At 31.2% G+C, this 22,318-nt stretch overlaps 2 protein-coding genes across 3 annotated transcripts in view; both read left to right on the forward strand.

Annotated features, from left to right (window-relative positions):
* The window catches only part of LOC145314518 (piwi-like protein Ago3), a 366,650-nt gene that overhangs the window by 109,527 nt on the left and 234,805 nt on the right, over window positions 1-22,318 (forward strand). The window lies entirely within an intron of this gene.
* On the forward strand, window positions 1,324-20,383 carry LOC145315289 (uncharacterized). The gene is made up of 13 exons (XM_080155310.1): window positions 1,324-1,428; window positions 6,455-6,556; window positions 7,351-7,408; window positions 7,959-8,062; window positions 8,418-8,487; window positions 9,992-10,118; window positions 14,409-14,539; window positions 14,890-14,929; window positions 15,070-15,170; window positions 16,789-16,894; window positions 18,293-18,399; window positions 18,951-19,052; window positions 19,576-20,383. Exons 1-13 carry the CDS (start codon window positions 1,338-1,340, stop codon window positions 19,628-19,630), a joined length of 1,194 nt encoding a protein of 397 aa, XP_080011436.1. The 5' UTR covers window positions 1,324-1,337; the 3' UTR covers window positions 19,631-20,383.

The raw sequence follows: 22,318 nt of genomic DNA on the forward strand, positions 1-22,318 counted from the left end.
TTAGAATTAGTATTTTAGTTGTTAGCCTTTGTACATTTAAAACTTACGTATATTCTCTGTCTATTGGATGCCTGTCATCATTAGTCTGATACACCAATACATTTATGAAAAAGTGTAGAGTAGCAAAGATACTTTATTATTCATTTATTCCTATTCATTTAAATCATGATCATAACTAATCACCCTCAGTCGCAGTCAATAAATTTCAATTGAGCCACACTTAGCCGCAGCCACAAGATTTGAATAAATCCGCAGCCGGAGACTGACAACGATTGTATAAATCTCAAATTTATTTCCATTAAATGTCTTATATACTTCTAATGTTTACATCCCTGTTCTATCTAATGTACTAGATATAAACATTACCATCCTTGTTTCTGGAACTAAACTCTAAATGTACTGCATGAAGCAAAATTTGTGTTAATTTCCCCAGTGGATTTCATGTATGTTGCATTTCTCCTTGGATATAGAGTTTGAAAACAATTAAAGAATCTCAGTGGGATAAAGTTGGTCTTGTTGATAACTATTATGTCATAACAAATTATTGATCAAAATTAGGGACTATACAATTAAATTATATAGGTACCTAACGTTTTTGTTTTACAAACGGAAACAATCTCATTCATATGTTAAAAATCTTTGGGGACTTTTAATAAATCTTGACTGTTTGGTTCAAACTATCAGTGTCTATATAACCCATAATTTTAATGTAGAAAAGAGCAAATTTTTTTATATTATAATTTAGGATGTATATCAATTTATCGTCCATATTCTTATTCCTTAAAAGATTCAAAAATATGCTAAACCTCTAGTTCCAAATAAAAGTTTTTCAAACTCGTATTCCAGGGAGGAGTGGTTCCTCTTTCCGTTTGTCTAAGTTTACTTCTTGACCTTGGAATATTTAGTTTATACAACCAGAAGGGGAGTATTTACACCAAAACAGATACACATAAATCATACAGAGGGAGATGGCAATGGTAGATAAATAAGTCCTACACTCTATTTTTCTATGAGAAAGCATGTTTATGAAACTTTAGAATCAGTGAAAAAATCCTGTAGCTTTGCATTAATTTGTGTTAAATTTTCATATTAGCATAGTGTTTCATTCTCCCAAAATGACAAGAGGGGAGGGGGGGTGTAAATGATGGGCTTAAAGAAAAGGGAAGGGGCAGTTTGTGCTGTTTTAATAATATGTTGGTTTATTGATGTTATAATCTGTTAAAAATGCGGAAGTCAATGCACACTGCATTAATTAGGGTTTTCATTAACCCACTCATTAACTTACTTTAATTATATTAGTTTTATCAACTTAATTTTGATTTCAGAGCTAGAAAAAAATGCCAACAAGTGGGGGGACTATGGAGTACACCTCCCCCCACCAAATTTCTGGGATTGATATCTGGAGGATCAAACCTTTGAAAGGAGCAGGTAAACACCTTCGTAGACTATCTATAAATGCAGTTCCAGAAAGTCTAAATGGATGATAAGAGAATAAAATAGCGTCCATTGTCCAATCTTTGTGTACCTGGATAATGAAAATTGTAGGGCTGGGTCAATAGCAGTTTCAAGTTTAATTAATCAACATATCATATCTACTATTGTTATGTTTGCTATTTCAAATCTATGTAATGAAAATTTACTATTTAGTTTTATAATTCATAAATTGCTTGTTTTTTCTTTTAATTTGATTATAAAATTGGCACTATGCAGATAATGCCAATACTTAAAGTTGGGACCCTAAGTAGTTTTTTAAGAGTAGTTTTTTTTCTTGTTCGTGCCAAACCATTTACAAATTGTTGGCAACTTATTTTACCACCTTTAACCAGAAAATAACCTAATAACCTGAATTCTTTCTTAAATATGTCCAAAAATAGATTTTAAGCTTCTTTATTACAATTCCAATAACTTTGCATGTTCAAATATAAAGGAACAGACATTAAAATCTATAATAAAAAGCATAAGCGTGCGGAAGGGGGGTGTAGGGTGGTGTCAACACCCTCTTCAAAATGTAGTAGTTTATATCAGGGTTTAAGATATGTACCTTGAAAGTTAGGGGAATCATCGCTAAGGCATAGTCAATCCATAAAAATGTCAACCCTATAAAAAGTTATAGAAATCAGTTGAAATGAGGTAATGTAGATTGTAGACCTCTAAAAATAATCACAAAGTATAGGGTTGCAGCATACTAGAGACTAAATTTATGCACTTTTCTATAATTATCAATATTCGATCACCTTCATTGCAGCAGTAGAATTATGAGACAGACAAAAAAAACGTTATGTAACTTAATGCAAAATAAATTATGGATATCAAGGCCGATTTCGTCCATAAGAAGCGTAGCAACAAAAAAAATTAACAATATTTAGAATTGTATAAGAGTCAATTCTTTAGTTTTTATGACCTAGGATCTTTTTATTCTTTGTGTGAATGGTCAAACAAAGCAAGGGACAAATATAACAAGGTTTTATAAACTTGTAGAGTAGCTTTTTGTGATCAAATAATCAATGAAAATTGTGCTAAAAGATTTCATGTTAAAATGCACAAACATGGACAAAGAATAGATTGAGATTTTTTGTGCAAAATTTTTGTATAAAAAATTAGCACTTTCATTTAAATTAAATTCTTAATAAATATCTATTTATGTGTGCTATTTTAAGCTACTGCAATATAATTAATTTTGTCTCTATGATTTTATATATTAGGCTTTAAAAAGTTAGCAGAAAGAAATTTTTCAGGTGATAAAAAAGACATAGTAACTATTAATAAATTTGTTTTATATAAATTCAATGAAAAATAGCTTTGATTATCTTTTCAAAGATGAGGGGAGAAGTGGAAAAGAAAACCCCTTAAAAAGAGATGGATAATCTCTTATTTTGTGACGTCACATGGCTGATTTTGAGACACTTTGTCACGCTAAATAAAAACTTAGATTTAATAAGATATTTTTTCATTACACTATCCGCAAAAAGCCGTCCATAATGTAGTGCAATGCATAATTTTACTAATCTGCAATTTTGTTTTCGGAATACATTGCCTATTCTGTCTCTCTGTCTATTTTTAAATTTTTTCGTCATTCAAATATTGCTAAAACGTAGCTATTTTTATTATTACATTTTTCTAAAATTTGCCAAAGATTATTTGTTTGTTTTTTCTATATATATCAAAGATGGTTTAGGACTATTAATGTACCTTTAAACCATATAGAACCTTTTGATCTATTTTTTTCATTTTTTGTTACAATAAAGCTGATCTAAATGCGTCATAATCTGAGTCTTGCATTTTGCAAAATATTACTTATGAAGCATAGCTTATGTACAATTATATTCCTTTTTTTTCGCTTTGTTAAAAGGAAGTAAATATAAAAGGATAAGGTCTTTGAATGCCTTGATAAAAGTGTAAGACTTGGCAGCCATGTATTTTAGATTCAGCTGTGTCTGTGAACATTTTGCAGCTGAATATGTGCATTCAAGCTGCAGTTTATACACATTCAGACATTAAATTTTGACTGCTGCGACTGTAAAGGTTGCAATAAATTTACAAAGTTAGATTAGTGGTTGTCGCTACAAATCTTGATAGTTGTGCGGCTGTATAAATAAAAAAAAATCTTACAATTTTGATATTCCAAACTAATCCCTTTTTTTCAAAAAGCTTTGCTTCTTATTTAAAGCAATCCTTCTTGTTTTGTCTTAATTTTAACACGCTATCTTATATAACAAATAATTTCTTTCCTGATAATGAAAAACTTAAAGAGTTAAACATGAAATCTTCTGTAAGAATAAGATTTTATCAATTATATTACTTCACATTTTATTGTCTACATTTAAGATACAAAGACTGATCTGTTTGTTTAATTAGGTATTTTCAGGGTAAACAAAATATAATTTATCTTTTTTTTATTTTGTATAAAGTTTTTAGTTTGGTCCAAGACTTATTACTTACGATACGCTATCTTTAATCACGAGTTACATTTTTTTTAAATAGAAAAAATCTCTTATTAAAACGTTTTGAAATTTCAAAATATGCATTAAAAATTGCACAAAGAAATGAACTTTATTATCTTTGAATTATGATTGAGTTAATTCAATTAGTTTCTTTTATATAGAATATATATGAAAATAAAAAATATCATGGTTTATATGGAAGCAAGGTGATTTAGTTCAATAATCAGATTGGCAAAAGTAAGTTTAAATAATAAGGGATTTAATTATGATAAGTGTATTTAAATTAAAAACGACAAATTATTCTAAGCTTCTGAATTTTTTACACAGTAATAAGTACATAATTATACATTTAAAGGTTAAATTCATAAATACAATAAATGTATAAGTATAGATGTATAACACAGACAACTACCTGCATGGTTTAAGTGGTGGGAACCTTTTTCGTCTGCTCTTTTTCGACTTGGTTGTATTAATATTTCCGAGAAGAGTAAATTCTAGTTACAGAGTGGCTGAGTGGCTGAACCGATTGAAATATATAAATATCAAGGACATGTTTTGTTCTACTAACACACTTTTTATTTCGACTAACCTTTCAAAATCAAATATTATATTCTTTTTATCCACTTTCTAGTAAAATTTCATCAGGGCTCGACAGTCGTCACTTTTTAAGTAGATTTGGCAGTGGCTGTAAGTAATGGGGAAAAAAGACTGCTTTAGATGCAGATAATTTTATAAAGGGTGACGGCTTTCTTTAGCGGCTGAGGATGCTGATTATCAATAAGTTGGTGGCTTCCTGCGGATGCCCAGCCCTGGTTTCTTTTCTATATACTTTTTGCACTCTTTATAACAAGCATAAAACAAACTTAATCACGTAATTTAAAAACTTTTACAGGAAAAACAAGAATGGTTATATCCCAGTGTTATTAGCGAAACTTTTTCTTGTTAAAGATCAATAGCCACTATATATTTAAACTAAATTTTTGTCAATTTTTCTAAAAACTTTTTTTTACATAGCCCTATTTGAGAACTTTCCCTGCGGGGCTATTCTTACCTTTACTTAACATAGCTCAAACTCAAAAAGCGTTAATTGTCTACAAAGAAGGAAACCAAATTAAAAAAACAACAATTAAATGTAGTATTTACACGATGATTTGAATACTCAACCAGAAAGACATGTACAACTTGTAGAGTGGCATTGGGACAAAAAAAAACTTGGTTTTTGCATGGTTCCAAAATTAGCCACAGTTGCCCAGTAGTTTTATTCATTACAATCAGGGTGGGAGAGGTATACACAAAATATATTTGCAAAGACTTTTCAAACCCGAATTAACTATGTGCATATTGTACATAATTTTGTCATAATGTTCATATTTGAAATTCAAATACTAATTTAGTATATTATAATCTAAGCTTTAAATTGGCTATACTCAAAAAACGCCTCTATTTCATAATAGCGACAAAAAAAATGTGTAATCTAAAGTTTCTCTCATATTATTTTGGCGTTTACTGACATGTAGGGGGGTGCACAGGGTTTTGTCAAGGTGTGTCAACAATGAGAGAAAGGGGATTTCAATTCACGGGGGATGTTGACACCATCCTACAAACCCCTATATAATCAAGTCCTAAAAATTTAAATATATCCTTAAACATCATGCTTTATTTATAAAAATTGTATCCAATTTTATAAGGACTTTTATATTAATTTTGCTTCATAAGATCATACCTTCTACAGTTGTTACGTTCATTTGTCCTACTGATTTGAGAGCTCCGCTTTTATGGATGCTGTCATCCTTGTTTTCAATATATCTATTCCTTGTCCAGGATTATAATGTTTGGCCCAATTTTTGTGCATAGCTCGTCAGGAATTGGATTGGTCATTAAGATATAGATATTTTTTTGTTTTGTTCTTATATCAACAAAAGACTAGCACAAGTCATTATTATATGGCGTTTTATTACTTATATGGTCACAATTTCAATTTAACTATTGAGTTATATATTGATTAATATTTCAACGGCCTATCCCTGTGTCGGCCCAAAAAGGAAGTAAAAGCTGTAAGTTTGTAAAATTATGATAATTTCCCTCAAACTCCAATAAACCATAATCGTATCTTTCTTATGGTAATAATCTATTTCTTTGCAAATAACTGTGTCAATAGTATTATTATTTCATTTTTTTCCTCTTTTATTTTAATTAAAATCAATATAAGTCAGTCATGAAAAAAAATATGTGAAAGGAGGGGGGATTGACCCTCCACATTTTTTTTGTTTTAAAAAGAAAAAGTAGGAAAGAAAAAAATCGAGGGGAGAATTTTTTTCAGGGGTGAGGTACCCTCCCAAAAATAAACTTATAAAAAGCCACACTGTGTAGAAGAACATTACCAGTTCAACTTTTAGTGAGATCCTATGCAGACAGACATACACTAAAATACTCAGACAGATAGAAAGACATTCTGTTACTTTTATTTAAGTATGTTTATGCAAATAGGATTTTTTTATTTTTTGTTCTTTTAGATTTAAACCTAGATGCTAGTCCTATGGGACTGGGAGGCAGCAGTAATGTATCAGACCCCAACTCACATACTGGTCAGACTAGCCAACCTCCAGTTAGTCCAGGTAGTACAGGATTATTCTTATTACATAAAAAAAAAACAAGATGTTTGTCTGTTTTTTTGTGTGTAGTTTAAGATCCCGCTAACCGCTGAACTACCATGTTTCTCGTTTACAGTGAATCTTCCCATAGGTCCATGGAATGTTATAATTAATTTAGGGAAGGATGCCACCACCTTTACTAGAAAATACCAACCCTCTCTAATAATAGTTATTTCTCGCATCGTATTATAAACGGCTTTCCGCGGACATAGAATGTACAATTAAAAGATAAAAACCTGTTTTTTTAGCCCCGAGGTGCCGAAGGCACCTGTTAAAAAACTAGTTTTTATCTTATGATTGTACATTTTTATATTCGTAGAAAGCTGGATATAAAATGATGCTAGACATAGTTTTTTTCGTATGGATGAAAACCGGTTTCTATCCACCGGATTTGAATGAATACGAAAAAATTTATTTTTATTTTAAACTAAATTATTAGTAGAGGGTCGACAATTAAGAACCCATATAGGCATCAAGGGCGTAGCTGCTGATTATAAATATTTTAAAACTTGTGATGAAGCTTACAAAAAATGGAACGACATACACACATCTAAAATCTTTTATGGATTAATCTTTCAACAAGTTAAATAAAAAACAAAGTTATATCTTACAACATGAATTGAGGAGCCGGCTCCGAGAGCCAGTCGGCTCCGAAAATTGAAATCAATAGTGTAGTATAAGTAAACTTTACTTAATAAATTACAATAATAATTTGTACTAAAGATTCATATGATATTAATGATATTTTTTTATTTGAGGTCAAGCTCTGGCAGCTGTACAGCCTCCAGATAGGACTTCTAACAGTGCCAAATACAGGTAACAACTTTAAGAATTAAAGCTTCTCTACAAGCCATATAATTAGCCATTTATTAACTCCCTTCAGGAGTGGTTTTATGAAGAACTTTATAAAAGCAAAGTTGTTCAAAATTTAAAATAAATAATATTTGCTTTTCTTGTCATGATTATGCGGCATCTCCTAGGGGGTGAAAATTGAACTTGAAATTTTCAAATCTAATTTTCTCAAAAAGCCCCCGCTGAAATATTTTGGTTTTACCTGGAATCATCATAGTTTTATGTCTATTTTCACCATACATAGGTCCCAGGGCTCGGCACTTACTTTTGTCTTGATTCGATTCTAGCCCACAGTGACCTCTGATTTTTGCTTTACCTGCCATGAAAACAAGACCTATATGTGAAACATACCTCTTTAACACATCACTTTTCTTAACCGTACAAATTCAAATACACATTTTTATAGGCGAAAATTTAAATACATCAATAATATTTGTCCATGAATACAATTATACATACTACTTTAAATTTTCAAATTAGGATTTACAATTTGAAGGAAAAAAAAATATTTAAGGATCTTAAAGCTAGAGAAATCTTTATCTTGGCTACAAGAACAACACACACGCATGTTGGCGGATCTTCACAACGAAATTGAATCGCTCAAAATCAAGAACAGAGGTAGGAAAATTAATTTTCATTTAAACTTTTATGAGTTTTCTCCCAAAATGCCTAGTTAAGTAAATTAGAAATAAGGGGGGGGGAAGTTTTGTCTGGTTTTCATTTTTACTAAAGGTTAGGTTAGGTTATAGTGGGAGGGGATAGCGACCCCAAAGAAAAAAAGATGTTTCCCTCCTTATTTTCAATTCTAAAATAAGTAAGTGGGGATCCTGTTCTCGCTAGGCACTTTAAGGGAAAGTAAAAAAATTTCTATATTTCCTTTATTACTAAATATTCGAACGTACAGTCGGACAGTTTTACTTTGCAAAAAAAATAGAAGCCAATAATTTGTATTTATGTAATTATTAATTTTTAGAATTGCAATTTGAACTCATGATGAACGGAGATGATGAACAAATAAAAAGGGTTAAAGAAATAATGGACAGGTAAATTAAATAAAAAAAATCTATTTTGCAGGTATTGTCAAATCATCAAGACATTTTTGGCAGATTTAATTTAATTTGAACAAATTATGTTATAGTATGTTTAATCTTTCCGCGGGTGTTAAAATGAAAATTGAAGACCAGGGCTAAAAAAATGGCATTATTTTATGTTTTTTATTTCATTATTCCTGGAATATTGTAAGTAATACATTGCTGTTTAGATTTTTCAGTATTGCTGAGATCCAGTTCTAATCCAGCGAATATTAATTGGTTTTTAAGCCATACTGGGAAAAAGTTAAAATTTTAAAAAGGAGAAGTACTAATATGTTGTGTTTACATAGGCAAACTTTTACTTTAAGGCTTTCGGAAATTTTTATCTCTCATTTATCCATCCCTTAGTCCCTACTTTATCCCAACTAGAACTTGAACTTAAACTTAAACATCAAAGCTTCAAAACTACTACTTTACTTCAACTAATAAGCATAATTCAATAGAGTGGTTCTAAATCAGTATTAAATAATAAAAGATAACAATTTTATTCATAAAGAACAATATTAATTTAGTCAGAAATTGTTTAACATTTCAAGGTAACTAAAAATTTCAAATGTTAGAAGGAACAGCCATATATATAGAAAAGCTTCGAATATAAATACTTAAATATTTATGGATATAGGATATGCATTAATATATTGACAGTGGGAAATTTCTCATCAATTTAGCTTGCTAATATGGACCTCATTAATTGGTCAGTTCATTCTTAAGGTTGGAGGAGAGGATAAGTGGTAAAGGGGGTAGGTGGGGTGTATCGTTATTAAAGCCAGCTGCAAGTATAATAGTACATGAAAATCTAGTGCAACATCCATGTAACAATATATCGATTTTAATATTATATCACAAACTAAAACCAAAGTTACATAAATAATTTCACCTGACAGGCCAATGAGTCAAATGCAATTTTTATTGGTTTTGTAATGTACTGACAATTTTGTTTCAACTATCAATATTATCAAGTGACAAAATTGCATAAAAAACTGAAGAAAATAAATAAACTTAGTCATAAAGTTATGTTAAGTAACATTTTTAGATGTAATAATAATGTATAATTCTAGATGTCCCCCTGTCCATATTGTCTAACCTAAATGTTAAAGTTGTCGGCTGCTTTTGTAAAGATTCCTCTGAAATAAAGGCATCTTTACCTTATTACTAAAAGTTACGATGAAAATTAGCATCCACTCCATAACTATAAGTAAATTTCTTGGCTGCTATATGAGATACTAGGGGCTCTATATTAGTACTAGATACTAGTGGTAGATAGGGAACAGAAAAAATAGCCTAAAACCATCCCAAGGATAAATGTACAATGAAAACAATCCAAAACCATCCAATAACATACGTGAAGATTCCGTATAAAGAAGACCTCAATCAGTTTAGTATTTATTGAAATCTTCAGCTTCAGACAAAATTTAATAGGACATCGTTCTTGTTTTTATCAGATTGTCTATTATAGGAAGGTTGACTACTCCAAAAGTTCTGAAACCACTGGAAGTTCATCAGAGACAGATAATGTGAGATCTTCAAGTAGATTACCAAATTCAAGTCAAGACTTTAATGTCCTCAAAATCTCAAATTTAAAGGTAACTTTTTTATTTACTCATTTTAGCTTAAGATTTACTTTACAAAAACTACTTGATGGTCTATTTTGCCCCTTTCATGTAGTCGATTATAATTCTCATTTGATACTGTGATATATAAAAGTAGATTGCCAATTTAGAAACAGGATTTAATGGCTTAAAACCTCTAATCTATATTAGCTCTTATCATTAATTTGTTCCTGTAACTGTTACTTGCGGCTACGCCCCCTAGAGGCCTCTAGGGGCACTTGAGGAGGGGAGAGTCGAATTTGATAACCCAATTTCATATTTTACATTTTAAAAGAAAAAGTAAAAAAAATTTTTTTTTTTTGGGGGGGGGGGGAATTTTTCTTTTTTGGGGGGGGGTTGGGGGTGTCCCACCCCCCAAGAAAATAGTTATAAACCTTCCCGGGACCTATGAGAAGCTACCCTATTAAGGAGAACCCGATCGGTTCAGCGGTTAGCGAGATCCTTCGGTACAAACAAAAACACAAACACACAGACACACAGACAAGAATGTACGACATAGAAAGCATAGACCTCCATAATGGTTTCCACAAAGTCCATACGTTTGTCAACTTTAGAAATGATAATTCTTAACTTTTTTTGCAAAAAAAAATTTAATGTTATATTATCTATAATACAAAGTAGAACGATGTCTGTCTGTCTGTCTGTCTGTCCGTCCGTCCGTCCGTCCGTCCGTCCGTCCCTTAAGATCTCGGTAACCACTGAACCGATCGGATTCTACTCTTCAGGGAATATACCTACTGGTCCTGTGGTGGTTTTAGGCTATTTTTTTGGGGGGTGAAACACTCCCAACCCCCCCAAAAACAAAAAATCCCCCCCTACCATTTCTTTTTTGTATGGGATTTCCTAGGTCTTTTTTGTAGGGGATTTCCTTGGTCCTTTACGTATTTCGCCCAAATTTTTTTTATCACCTCTTGGGGCAAAGCCCCTAGAGGCTAGGGACGAAGCCGCTAGTATTGTTTAAAAATGATAATTCCTATGAAAACAAAGATCAATGGTCTAAGCAAAGTATTTCTATAATAAAGTCCTCAAATGTATGTGTCCTTAAACAGTATCTTGTGTTAAGCAGTTTTGTGATGTTTGTTTTTCCTAATGTCTGATTTTAGAGGTTTGATTTTATGAATGTTGTCATGCTTGTTTATTAATTATTTTTAAAATTTGCAAAGCAATATTATAATATTTTATGTAAATTTAGTTGTCCTTACTATTATGACTGCATTAATGTGTGTACTAAATGCACAAAATAAAGCTTGCCCAGTGCAAAAAAGCGTCATTATCTAGAAATAAGGACTATTAATCCAAAAGTGGCGCAGCTACATTCAGCTAAGACAAATTAAAATGGAAAATTAACTATAAACTATAATACAATAATACTGTTATGCAATGAATTATTGAATTTTGATTGATTGATTCATTAAGTAGAGTGTCCAAACGTTTAAGCCACTAATTGTAATCTAAAGAAGGGGTAATTCTGTGTATCATAATTGGGGATGTACATAAATTTTTCGGTCATTGTCTTGTCCTTTTAGATCCCTGGTAGAATGCAACCTAACAACTTGATTTTCCTTTATAAACGTACAGACAATCACCAATTATAAATCTGCTACACTTCTAAAAATATAAAATTATACAGTATCAGATTATACATATACAAAGCTAGAAAAGACAAAAACAAACCATTTTCTCTCCATGCACTTTCAGTGCAAACACGGATTTATCCATAGAATAAAAAACACGAAAAAAACATTTAAAAATCTCATATTTATCTAAAATTATTTCAAAAATGCTCTTTGATTTTTAACACTTTTTTTCAGAAATAAACTTGACGAGATATGAGTAATAGACATTATGAACATAATGTCCTTGTCAGTCGTTTGACTAAAATGTACATGAAGTCATGGGCGTGCGTACGGGAGGTTTTAAAACACCCAATTCAAATTTTAGAAGGCCCGCATTCACCCGTTTCCAACCCCAATTACAAAAACCTGTACATGCCAGTGCATATAGTGGTGAGAGAGAAACAGACTAAGGCATCCTAGCTTTGTAGAACACAATTATAATTTTTGTGTCTTGGTAATCCTAGCTAAGAACACGTCCGTCCAAGACGTGTCATCGGTGGAAGCCATACCTTGAGCTTTAACACCATAAATTATTTTCGTAATCATAAAACAAGATAACCTAAGCCTTATATTTAAAACCTTCTTAGAGTTAGAAAAGAATGCAAACAAATAAGTTGTGACTTTAAAACTTTTTGAAAAGAGATCATAAAACTTTTTATAAACTTGCATGTAAAGTAAGAGAACCTAAGCTTTATTGAGTCAATGAAAAAGCTGGTAATTTATTTGTAACTCAGTAGGCATAAACAAAACCTCTGCAAGTGCAATCAAATTAATTGTTTGGATGTTTATTCATTCTAAATAGTTACACATTTTTTTCAATAGCAAAGCTACTCTTTCTAGACAGGAAAAGTAAGTTTAATAATCCTTATACTAAAGTAACAGGATGTCTGTGTGTCTGTCTGTCTGTGTGTCTGTCTGTGTGTACCAAAGGATCTCGCTAACCGCTGAACCGATTGGGTTCTCCTTAACAGGGTAGATTCTCATATGTCCCGGGAAGGTTTATAACTATTTTGGGGGAGGGTACCACCACCCTCCCTAGAGAAATTAAATTTTTAAAAATTTACCAATTTTAGAAAGAGAGTTCAACGAAAAATAAACATCAAACGTAAATTTTTTTAAACTTTTTCTTTTAAAATCTAAAATAAGAAATTGAATTATCAAATTCGACTCTCTCCTCCTCAAGTGCTCCTAGAGGCCTCTAGGGGCGTAGCCGCTAGTATAATAGATAGTAATAAGAATCCTTTAAAAGATTGTCAGACATTTATCTTTTTAGCAGCCGAGAAAATCAAATTTCTACCATGTAACTTATAACTTAATGAAGAAACAAAGGACATAATAGGTTAAATAAATTATGTTTCTTTGTTAAAGGAATCTTCACAAAAAAATATCATACTTCTATCTTTAATAGCAAACTAGAAAATCAAAATTATAGGTACAAAACGTGTATGACACATAGAGAGACGGACATCTGGAATTAAAGAAATAATTTGCTACTGGATATTTTCTAATTTAGACTTATATGAACATAAATGTTTCTAAAAGTAAATAAAAAGTGTTTTTGATTTATATATATATTTGTATAATAGTGTATTTTCAGCTGCATCCTTGATTTATATCAATTGCAGTGCATTCATTTTAAAGCAAAGCAGTGAGCCAAAAAAGTTCATTGAAAATATACAAAAAGCCTTTAAAACTCTGTCTTTGTTTGTGTGTTTTGTTCGCTTTTCTATCTGTCGATTTGGTAATAAAGATTTTAGCTAGATCTCTGCTCTTTGAGGAAGTTTCATATTTGTCCTAATTTCGTAGTAAAAACGACCTTCATATTTGCCCCCTAAATATTATTTTAGATTTTTTCGGTTGTTGAAGTCATACCTTATCCCTTAGCTCTAATAGTCATTTATTTTGATTTTGTCATATTCCAACATTTCTTAAATTAGATCTATATCTTTTTTGTGTCCACCCTGTAGTGAAGTGCAATGTGATTATTTTCCATGATGGATATGTTTTTAGCTTCTACATTTATTACAAGTTGTGGAATCAGTGTCATAAATTTATTTTTAGAGTTACTGCATTTTCATGTAATAGCTTTTTAATGTTTGTTTAGTAAATACTTATGTTTAACCATGACATTTTATGACATGATTTATTGTTTCTTTTTGATAAATATTTTATCAATGTTTCTATTGTAATAAATCATTAATAATTACCTATTCAGATCTTATTTTCCTTCGTCATTTCAATTTCAATATTTTCAATTTTTGATGCACACTAATGGACAACAATTTCGAGAAAAAACACCTTACAACTTCAATATTTTTTTGTTCGCAAAACATTAAGCCGGTTTGAGTAGAAATTTAAATTCTTTACATAACATTTTATAGTCCCTTTCGTAACATCGCACCTTATATGGCGATTTTTCGTATTTTTCTCCTATTTCTAGCCAATTACCTAACCCTGTGGGGCAATCACCTAACCAAATATAACCTAACCTAACCTAAAATAATCTATAAAAAGCCATTTTAAAAATACGACGAATCGCCCCTTATGGGGCGATGTTACGAAAGAGACTATTCCCCATTTTTCCTATTTTTTTTTTAATTGTAAAGCTTGTTCTATCTTAAATTTAGGTTTATTATTTATTATTTAGGGCGAGCTTGTGTCCAATTATCCTATGCAGATAGAACTTCTGGACAATGAGATGAAGGAGCTACAAAGTTCTTTGTTAGAGGCCAGGTCCAGGAACCTGTATCTGGAGAAAATTCTGGAACAACAACAAAGGTGAGCTCAAGAGTTTGCTACTTTAGGTTAAGTTAGGAATCTTTACCTGGAGAAAAAATACAGAGGTAATCTCAAGAGTTTCTGATTGTCAGGTACAGGAATATTTACCTGAAGGAAATTCTGGAACAGCAAAAGATAAGTTACATAGTTTACTACTGAAGGCAAGGTCAAGATATCTTTATCTGTAAAAAATTCTGGTACATGAACATTGAACAAAGTTGAGCTAAAGAGTTTTTTACTGGAGGTCTGGTCAAGGAATCTTTAGTCGGAGAAAATGATGGAGAAGTGTGACCCAATTTTGAAACTTACCTAATACCTTGATTCATAATTATATTTTATATTTATTCTAGAAAACTAGAAGAAATTGAAGAAAGAAAATTAGAGCTTGATCAGGAACAAAATTCGTTGAAAAAAAATATGTAATAACTCTATTTTTTTTACAAAGTCTTCCATAGATATATAATTTTATACATAATTGGTTGATTTATACTTTTTTTGCTTTTTCATTTCTGATGTGATTTTGTGGCTACCAGGTGTCAGTAACAAATACTATTGATGAGCTTACAGAGTCAGAGCACCTTCATGCACAACTATTGAAGAAACTTGGAGATGCTGAAGCTCTACTTTCCAGGTAATTGCTTGTAACTAATGGTGCTATAATCCATGTTAAGGTTATCATATTATCAAAAGGGAATGTTGGCGGTGGCGGAACTTTAAGGGAAAGCACATGAATATTTTGTTCCATAACTCATGATTGTACTCTATATAATACTTGCGGCTATGCAATTAGAGTTCACTAGGGGTAATTTCTCTAGGGAGGGTGGTACACCATTCTCCAAAAATAATTAGAAAACATTACCAGAACCTATAAAGAGCTGCATTGTAAAAGAACACCATATCAGTTCAGCGGATACCAAGATTCTTCGCTACACACAGATGGGCATACTATTACTTTTATTTAAGGATATAGAAAAACTTAATTAGTACCTAATTTTGATAAGTCCGGCGCGTGACTTCAATAGTAAGAGTAAAGACAATTCATTAGCTCATAATCCCATGAGACATACATACACACACACATCATATTACTTGTTAAACGTAAGAAACATACTTTAATAGTACAAAAGCTTCACTAGAAAAGAAAAATATAAGAATTAGAACCCGATTTAATCCTAGTTTATCACCGATTAAACTCTTTTAAAACTAATTCTTGTATAAATATATCTTTGTGAACTATTTTCTATAGAAATGTTTGATTTTCAGCGTAAAAGTAATTTACATTTACAATTATTTGTTTTAAGTATTAAGTATCAATTGGGCAAATTACATCAACCAACAAACGTTAAATTTTTAATTTGATTAATCACGCAACCTATATGATATTTTATGTGGGGGGAAATCACGAAACCTATGTACGACTTGTCTTTTTAAAAGCGAAGCTTTTCTATAATTAGGGTCGGTCCGTCCGTACGTCCGTCCGTCCGTCCGTCCGTACGTCCGTCCGTACGTCCGTCCGTCCGAGATAGATAGCTTTTATTCGTTAATTTAGGCATGTTAGAATTGTCCTATCGATTTCAAACTTTGCATGATGATTCCTGTAGTAGTTGGGTACGATTTAGAAAGCGTAGCAACTCTATAATCATTACCAGAATGTCCGTACGTCCATTTTAAACATGTTGATTTTTCTACTTTTTTAACAACACATTTTCAAGTGTTTTTATTATCCGTTTGATCTGATTTTTGGTATTTTGATTCCTGGGACAACAAAGAACAATATTATAAGCGAAGCAACTCTATAATCAAGTCCAAAAATGTAAGTATGTCCATAAACATTATCCTGTTTTAAGCAGTTTTTCAACAAATTTACCTACAATTTTGATTCGACATTTATACATTTATGTTCCGATTTTTCAGTTCAGATACTATACAAGTGTTAATGTCCGTTTGTCCTACCGTTTCAGTGCTTCGCTTTTATGGATGTTGTCATCCTTGTTAGATATAGATTAGGAACAAAAGATTTTTCCCCCATCTTATTATCCTCAGCGATCTAAAGGGATAAAACAATAGGCGATAAATTAATGTAAAACCACAATGTAATAAAAAATTATCACTTCTTGGTAATTATTTGTTAAAAAGTTTGGACACTGCTAGTAGGTAAATAATTCTATAAAAGTAACCAAAGTCCTGGAGCCAATTTGGGTACCAGCATAACTAGATATCCCATTCCTTCCAGATTATCCTTATTTTAGAATGAAGGTTGAGAATGAGAACCAACGCCATGAGTTAGATGCCATGAAAGCATTTATTGTGAAAGAAATGAAACTCAAATACAGAGGTTGTAATCACCCTAAGAAGGTAATTTTTCCCGGGCTACATGGAAATTGGAAAGGTCAATAACAGATATAACAGATTTACCCTTAAAGGGAGTGTGAACGTAAAAATTTCTCATCTGATTATCAAATCTTAACATTTACTAAGCACATTTCACTACACTGATCAACCAAAAATGTCCTATTCACAAAAATATCCAGAAATAATGCCTTGATTTTATGGTAATTTGAGAGGGAAAAAGGAAAAAACAGGGAAAATCTGAACGTTTTTGTTTCTTATAATGTTTGTAGGGATATTTAACTTGTCATATATAGTTGAAACAATTTACTTACTGTTAAGGATTTATTTTATGCTATAAAATTGCCAATTCGTTTTTTTATAACGTAGTAATTAGGTAATAAAGACATATTTTAAATTCGTATTATTGACAAAAAAATACCTCACTGTCTACAAAGGGTTGAATCTCATAGGTTATATAAAATAATAATATCCTTTTTTATTGTGTTGAACAATAAATAACCCACTTTGGAGAATTAGTTTACACTTTTATCAGACTGTCTATAAAGAAATATTGCGTGTTTATTATTTACAAATTTGTAATTAAAGGTGGGCGAGAAATGGGCCATTTAAAGTTAATTGGATACTAATAAAAAACCTGTTTCTGGCTTTGTTATTGTATTTGGTTTTCAATAAAAAAATATTGCTTATTTTATCAATTTCTAAGTAACTATACATTGGATTAAAGCAAGGATTATGTTAAAAGTCAGCTTTACTGTTAGGAAAAATCTAGAACTATGTGAAAAAGTTTAATTTTAGCTATAATGGGAGAAAAAAGCAATTTAATGCACATTTTATATAATACGGAAAATTTCTTCCTTTCCCCGTACCTTATAAAAATCGTCGGAAAAAGCCGTTTTTTAAGCAAACAAAAGCGCGTTTTGCTCTATCTGTGAGATATTATGAATGAGATAATGTTAAGATTTGATATTAAGATGAGAAAAATTTACGTTCACAGTCCCTTTAAATAGAAGTGCTGAATTATAGTTTCTTGTAGTTTAAAAATCTCGATGAAGATTTTTAAGTAAATGAAAAATATTGAGTTAGTTTTTTTTTACCTAAACGCCTATAGAGAGCCCTAACCCTTCGAGACTTGCCAATGCGCACTATGACCTAACTTGGCCCGACCTAAAAAAATAAATAAACAAATGAATAACTAACCCAACACCTTTATTTTCAAATAAGGAAAAGGGTTTTCTCGACAAGACACCTTGCATGAAACAACCAATAACTTTTCTCTGAAAATAGGCTAAGACCATCCATTAATCAAACCCACATGGCATACAAACATTCTTTATGAATAAGAAAATAAAATATCATCTGCTTTCATTGAACAATTTAAAGATGAAAGTTATAATATTTTAGATAAAACTAACAACAAACAGTAGATCCGCATCTTCTACTCGCCTTGAGATATCACTGGACAGATTTCCTCCATTAAAACCAATTTCTGTTACTCCTAGAAGATCCAGGTATAAATATATCTAGCAATATAGTTATGCATATTTACCACATAGGTAAATCTCTTAGGAGATATGCAATAAGGCACACAGAACCAGCTCATACCAATAACTAAATTAATTCAGAAGAAAATCACGAAACCTATACGTGTTTTTCAGCTGTCGTTGGGGGGCAACACATCGTAAAATTGACGACCTCTCCATTTGCCCCCCAAATATTATTTTAGATTTATTTTGCTTGTTGGTTATACCTTATTCCTGACACAGAACATTTATTCCACTTAATTTGATTTTGACAATGCTGCAATGGTAGTTAAAATAATCCACTTTATTACTATAATCATTTACAAGCCACGCCAATGCATATTTCCAACGTTATTCAACTTAACTCCTTCAGGGTTTTTTTTTCCATAGACTCCTTCTCATATATTTTCATAATAATCTTTTTTTAAATATATCTCTGAATGAAACATTATAAAAACGGCATTTTCAAATCAATGAAAACCTAGTTCAACCAAAAAAACATAATTTCATAAATGTAAATGAGGGATTTTTTTGTCTAGTCGAAGATTATCCCGTCAAGATATGAGTCCCGGCCATATAAATCAACAAAATTCAGAAAATATTCAACACACCACGTATCATCCACTGCCAGCTAAACACAGGTACATAGATGGATTCATGGATTGAAAATATATAGAAAAAGGTAGATAAAATCATCCTACTATTGTATTTAGTTTGTAAAGGTTTTTATGTTTAGCCGTTAAGATATCGCTAACTACTCCATTTTCACAAAGGGCCCATCTATTGTTTTAGGCCTTATTTCTATTATCCCTTCCCTCTTCTTCAAATACAAAGGCCTAGATGCTGGTGCTCTCTGCTAGGGAGCAGTCACTTTTAAATGAAAACAAAAATTTCTGCTGGAATGTTATTCGAAATGTCGTTGTCCACACAAAAACTTCCAGTTTTTAACTTTTTGTTTCGTCTTTTTTTTACCAAAGTTGAATAAATTCTACATTACATAAAATAATACATGGTTCAAGATGTTTTTAATTTTCATGGAAGCTTCATTAAAAGCTTTTACTGGTTTTTGGCTATTTTCTTGACCTTCTCGCCCAACCCTAGAAGCTACAACTAGTGCTTCTATAATTCAATTAAATCTTTATGTAATACTCTTTTTATTTTCAGATCTCTATCTTCACTGCCATCACTGAACCTTGGCCAAAGAAACATGCACAGATAAACAAGGGATACAGGGATAGGTATAATGAATATAAAAAAAATATTTCTCAGTCGTAGCACAGATAAATTCTTACCAGGGTTATAGGGATAAGTAAATGGAAACTATGTAGGCCATTCCTTAAAAAAGGATTCAGAGAATTAGCAATAGGATAATTAAAATATTTTGAATGAAACCTACAACAACTTTTTAAAGAATTTGGCTTGATTTTAGAAGATTTTTATTCCATGATTGGACGATTTTTCCACAAAAAATAGTGAATTTCTGAGATCTTCGAATTTTTAAGAACTGGCCTCTGGTTTATAATTCTGTATTAATTGTTCTTTCCGCCAATTTTTTCGCCAGACTTTATATTATAGCAAATTATGATTTTTAGCACAATATTGTATATTATGCCAAATTCCATTTTCCTCAGAATATAAGCTCATTGTCATTTTCAAATATTTCTTAAAATTCTTACTTTAAGTATTCGCCAATGATTTAGGTATAGGACAATGGAAATTAATAATTTTCCATCCACAAAGTTTCATGTGTTACATCCTGTCTTTGATAACTGATAAAGTTTGGGAAATAAAGAGATAAATATTAATAAGACTCCCATCATATTCTCATTATTGGAGAATTCTCCTATAAAAATATCATTGTCCTATCACTGGTAAACTGAACAGCATATAATTTTCTCGTATTCATTCGAATCCGGTGGATGGAAACCGGTTCTCATCCATACGAAAAAACTATGTCTAGCATCGTATTATATCCAGCTTTCTACGAATATAAAAATGTACAATCATAAGATTAAAACCAGTTTTTTTATCCGCGGAAAGCCGTTTATAATACGATGCGAGAAACAACTATTATAATCTATTTTTAAAAGCTAAGCTTTTCTATAAGTAGGGTAGGTCCGTCCGTCCGTCACAGAGAGTTTGTATGTTAAACTTATCCGATTCTTCTGATTTTTTGAAAACTGATCTTATTACAAGGTAAATGTTATAAGCGAAGCATCTCTATAAACAAGTTCTGAAAATGTAAGTATGTCCTTTTAACAGTTTTATCTATTTCTGCAGTTTTGAAACAAATTTACTTACAATATTGTTTGTACTGATGCATTTATATTCTGCTAATTTAGTTCTGACAATCTACAAGTGTTAATGTTCGTTTGTCCTTCCAGTTCAGAGCTTCGCTGTTATGGGTGTTGTCATCCTTGTTTGTAGTATAAATTCAATTATGCATTGACAAATACTAAAATAATTTCTCACAGCTAAAATACTCTTTATGCAGATTTTAGAAAAGGCTTTTTATGTTTTAAAACATACGTAATAAGTTGTAATATAAAATTGCTCACAAGACTGCTGATTTTTAGTAGCGAAGCTACTCTATAATTCACAATGTCCGTCCGTCCGTCCGTCTGTCCGTCTGTCCGTCCGTCTGTCCGTCCGTCTGTCCGTAATTAATGAATTGGGGGAAACGTGATTTTCTCGGCTCCTATAAAAGGTAGAAAGCTGAAATTTTTTGACAACATTCCCATTATTAAGGAGCATAATTAAGTATAAAACATCTATGTCGGTCAGACTGCTTTTTAGCAGGTTTTTGGCTATTTTTATATTTTCAGAGACAAAGTGGGGGAAACGTGATTTTCTCGGCTCCTATAAAAGATACAAGGCTGAAATTTCTTGTCAAAGTTCCCAATTATATAAAGAATAATTAAGTATAAAACATCTATGTCGGCCAGTCGGCTTTTTGGCAGGTTTTTGGCTATTTTTTTAATTTTTCCATTTTCCCTTATATTTTAGGTTTTTTTTGGTCGATTTAAAAAAATTTTCTAGATAAGGATATCAAAATTAAATTTCCTGTAGTATATATAACATCCATAAGGGACACACTACTTTTAAGCAGGTTTTTGGCTATTTTTATATTTTTCACATTTTCCCTCATATCTTTGGTGTTTTTGAACCGATTTAAAAAAATTGTAGATAAGGATACCAAAATCAAATTTTCCTCTGTTTTAAGGGATTATTGCGTCTGTCCTTCTGTCTTTCTGTCCGTCTGTCTGTTAGCCACAAAGTGGGGAAAACTTGATTTTCACAGATCCTATATAAGATACATGACCGACTCTTTTTGTCAACAATCTTATTATTATTAAGCATATTCAGCTATAAAATAAACCATGGCTGTTGGACTGCTTTTAGGCAGCTCTTAGCTGCTTTCATATTTTTAAATATTTTCCCATATCTTTCATGTTTTTTGTTTGATTTTCAAATATTTTTTGGAGGACAGAATCAAAATGAATTTTCCCATTGTTCTAGGGGATTTTGTCTTTAAATGAAAGGACAATTTCTTTTATTTTTATTATGACTGATAGACCAAGTAAATTATATACTTGAATTTCAGTGGCACATCTAAAATTAATAGTTAGACAAAAGCTTAAATTTTAAGAATATTATAGAAATCAATTAATTACCTGTGATTGATGGAGCTACTGGACTTAGAATCTGTTCACCTGTGGTGGATAAGTTCTTCTGGGTAATGGACACATTTGTAGATAGAGGGGTGGGAAATGGACTATATTCTCAGAACACTTCATAATCACATTCTGAGCATATTGTACATCACCCGTTTGAAATTTGTGTCCAGCTTATTTAAAAACGGGGGACAATTTATTAATTATGATTTAATGACCAATAACATGAAGGA

Source organism: Acartia tonsa, chromosome 3, assembly GCF_053477335.1.
Source record: "Acartia tonsa isolate MP-2025a chromosome 3, ASM5347733v1, whole genome shotgun sequence".
NCBI classification, from domain to species: Eukaryota; Metazoa; Arthropoda; class Copepoda; order Calanoida; family Acartiidae; genus Acartia; species Acartia tonsa.

Excerpts from the sequence above, each read along its gene's own strand:
- LOC145315289 (XM_080155310.1), top strand. The coding sequence starts at position 1,338 with ATGCCAACAAGTGGGGGGACTATGGAGTACACCTCCCCCCACCAAATT. Across the intron at positions 1,429-6,454 it reads CAAACCTTTGAAAGGAGCAG|ATTTAAACCTAGATGCTAGT; the intron begins GTAAACACCTTC and ends TTGTTCTTTTAG. Across the intron at positions 14,930-15,069 it reads AAAGAAAATTAGAGCTTGAT|CAGGTGTCAGTAACAAATAC; the intron begins CAGGAACAAAAT and ends TTTTGTGGCTAC.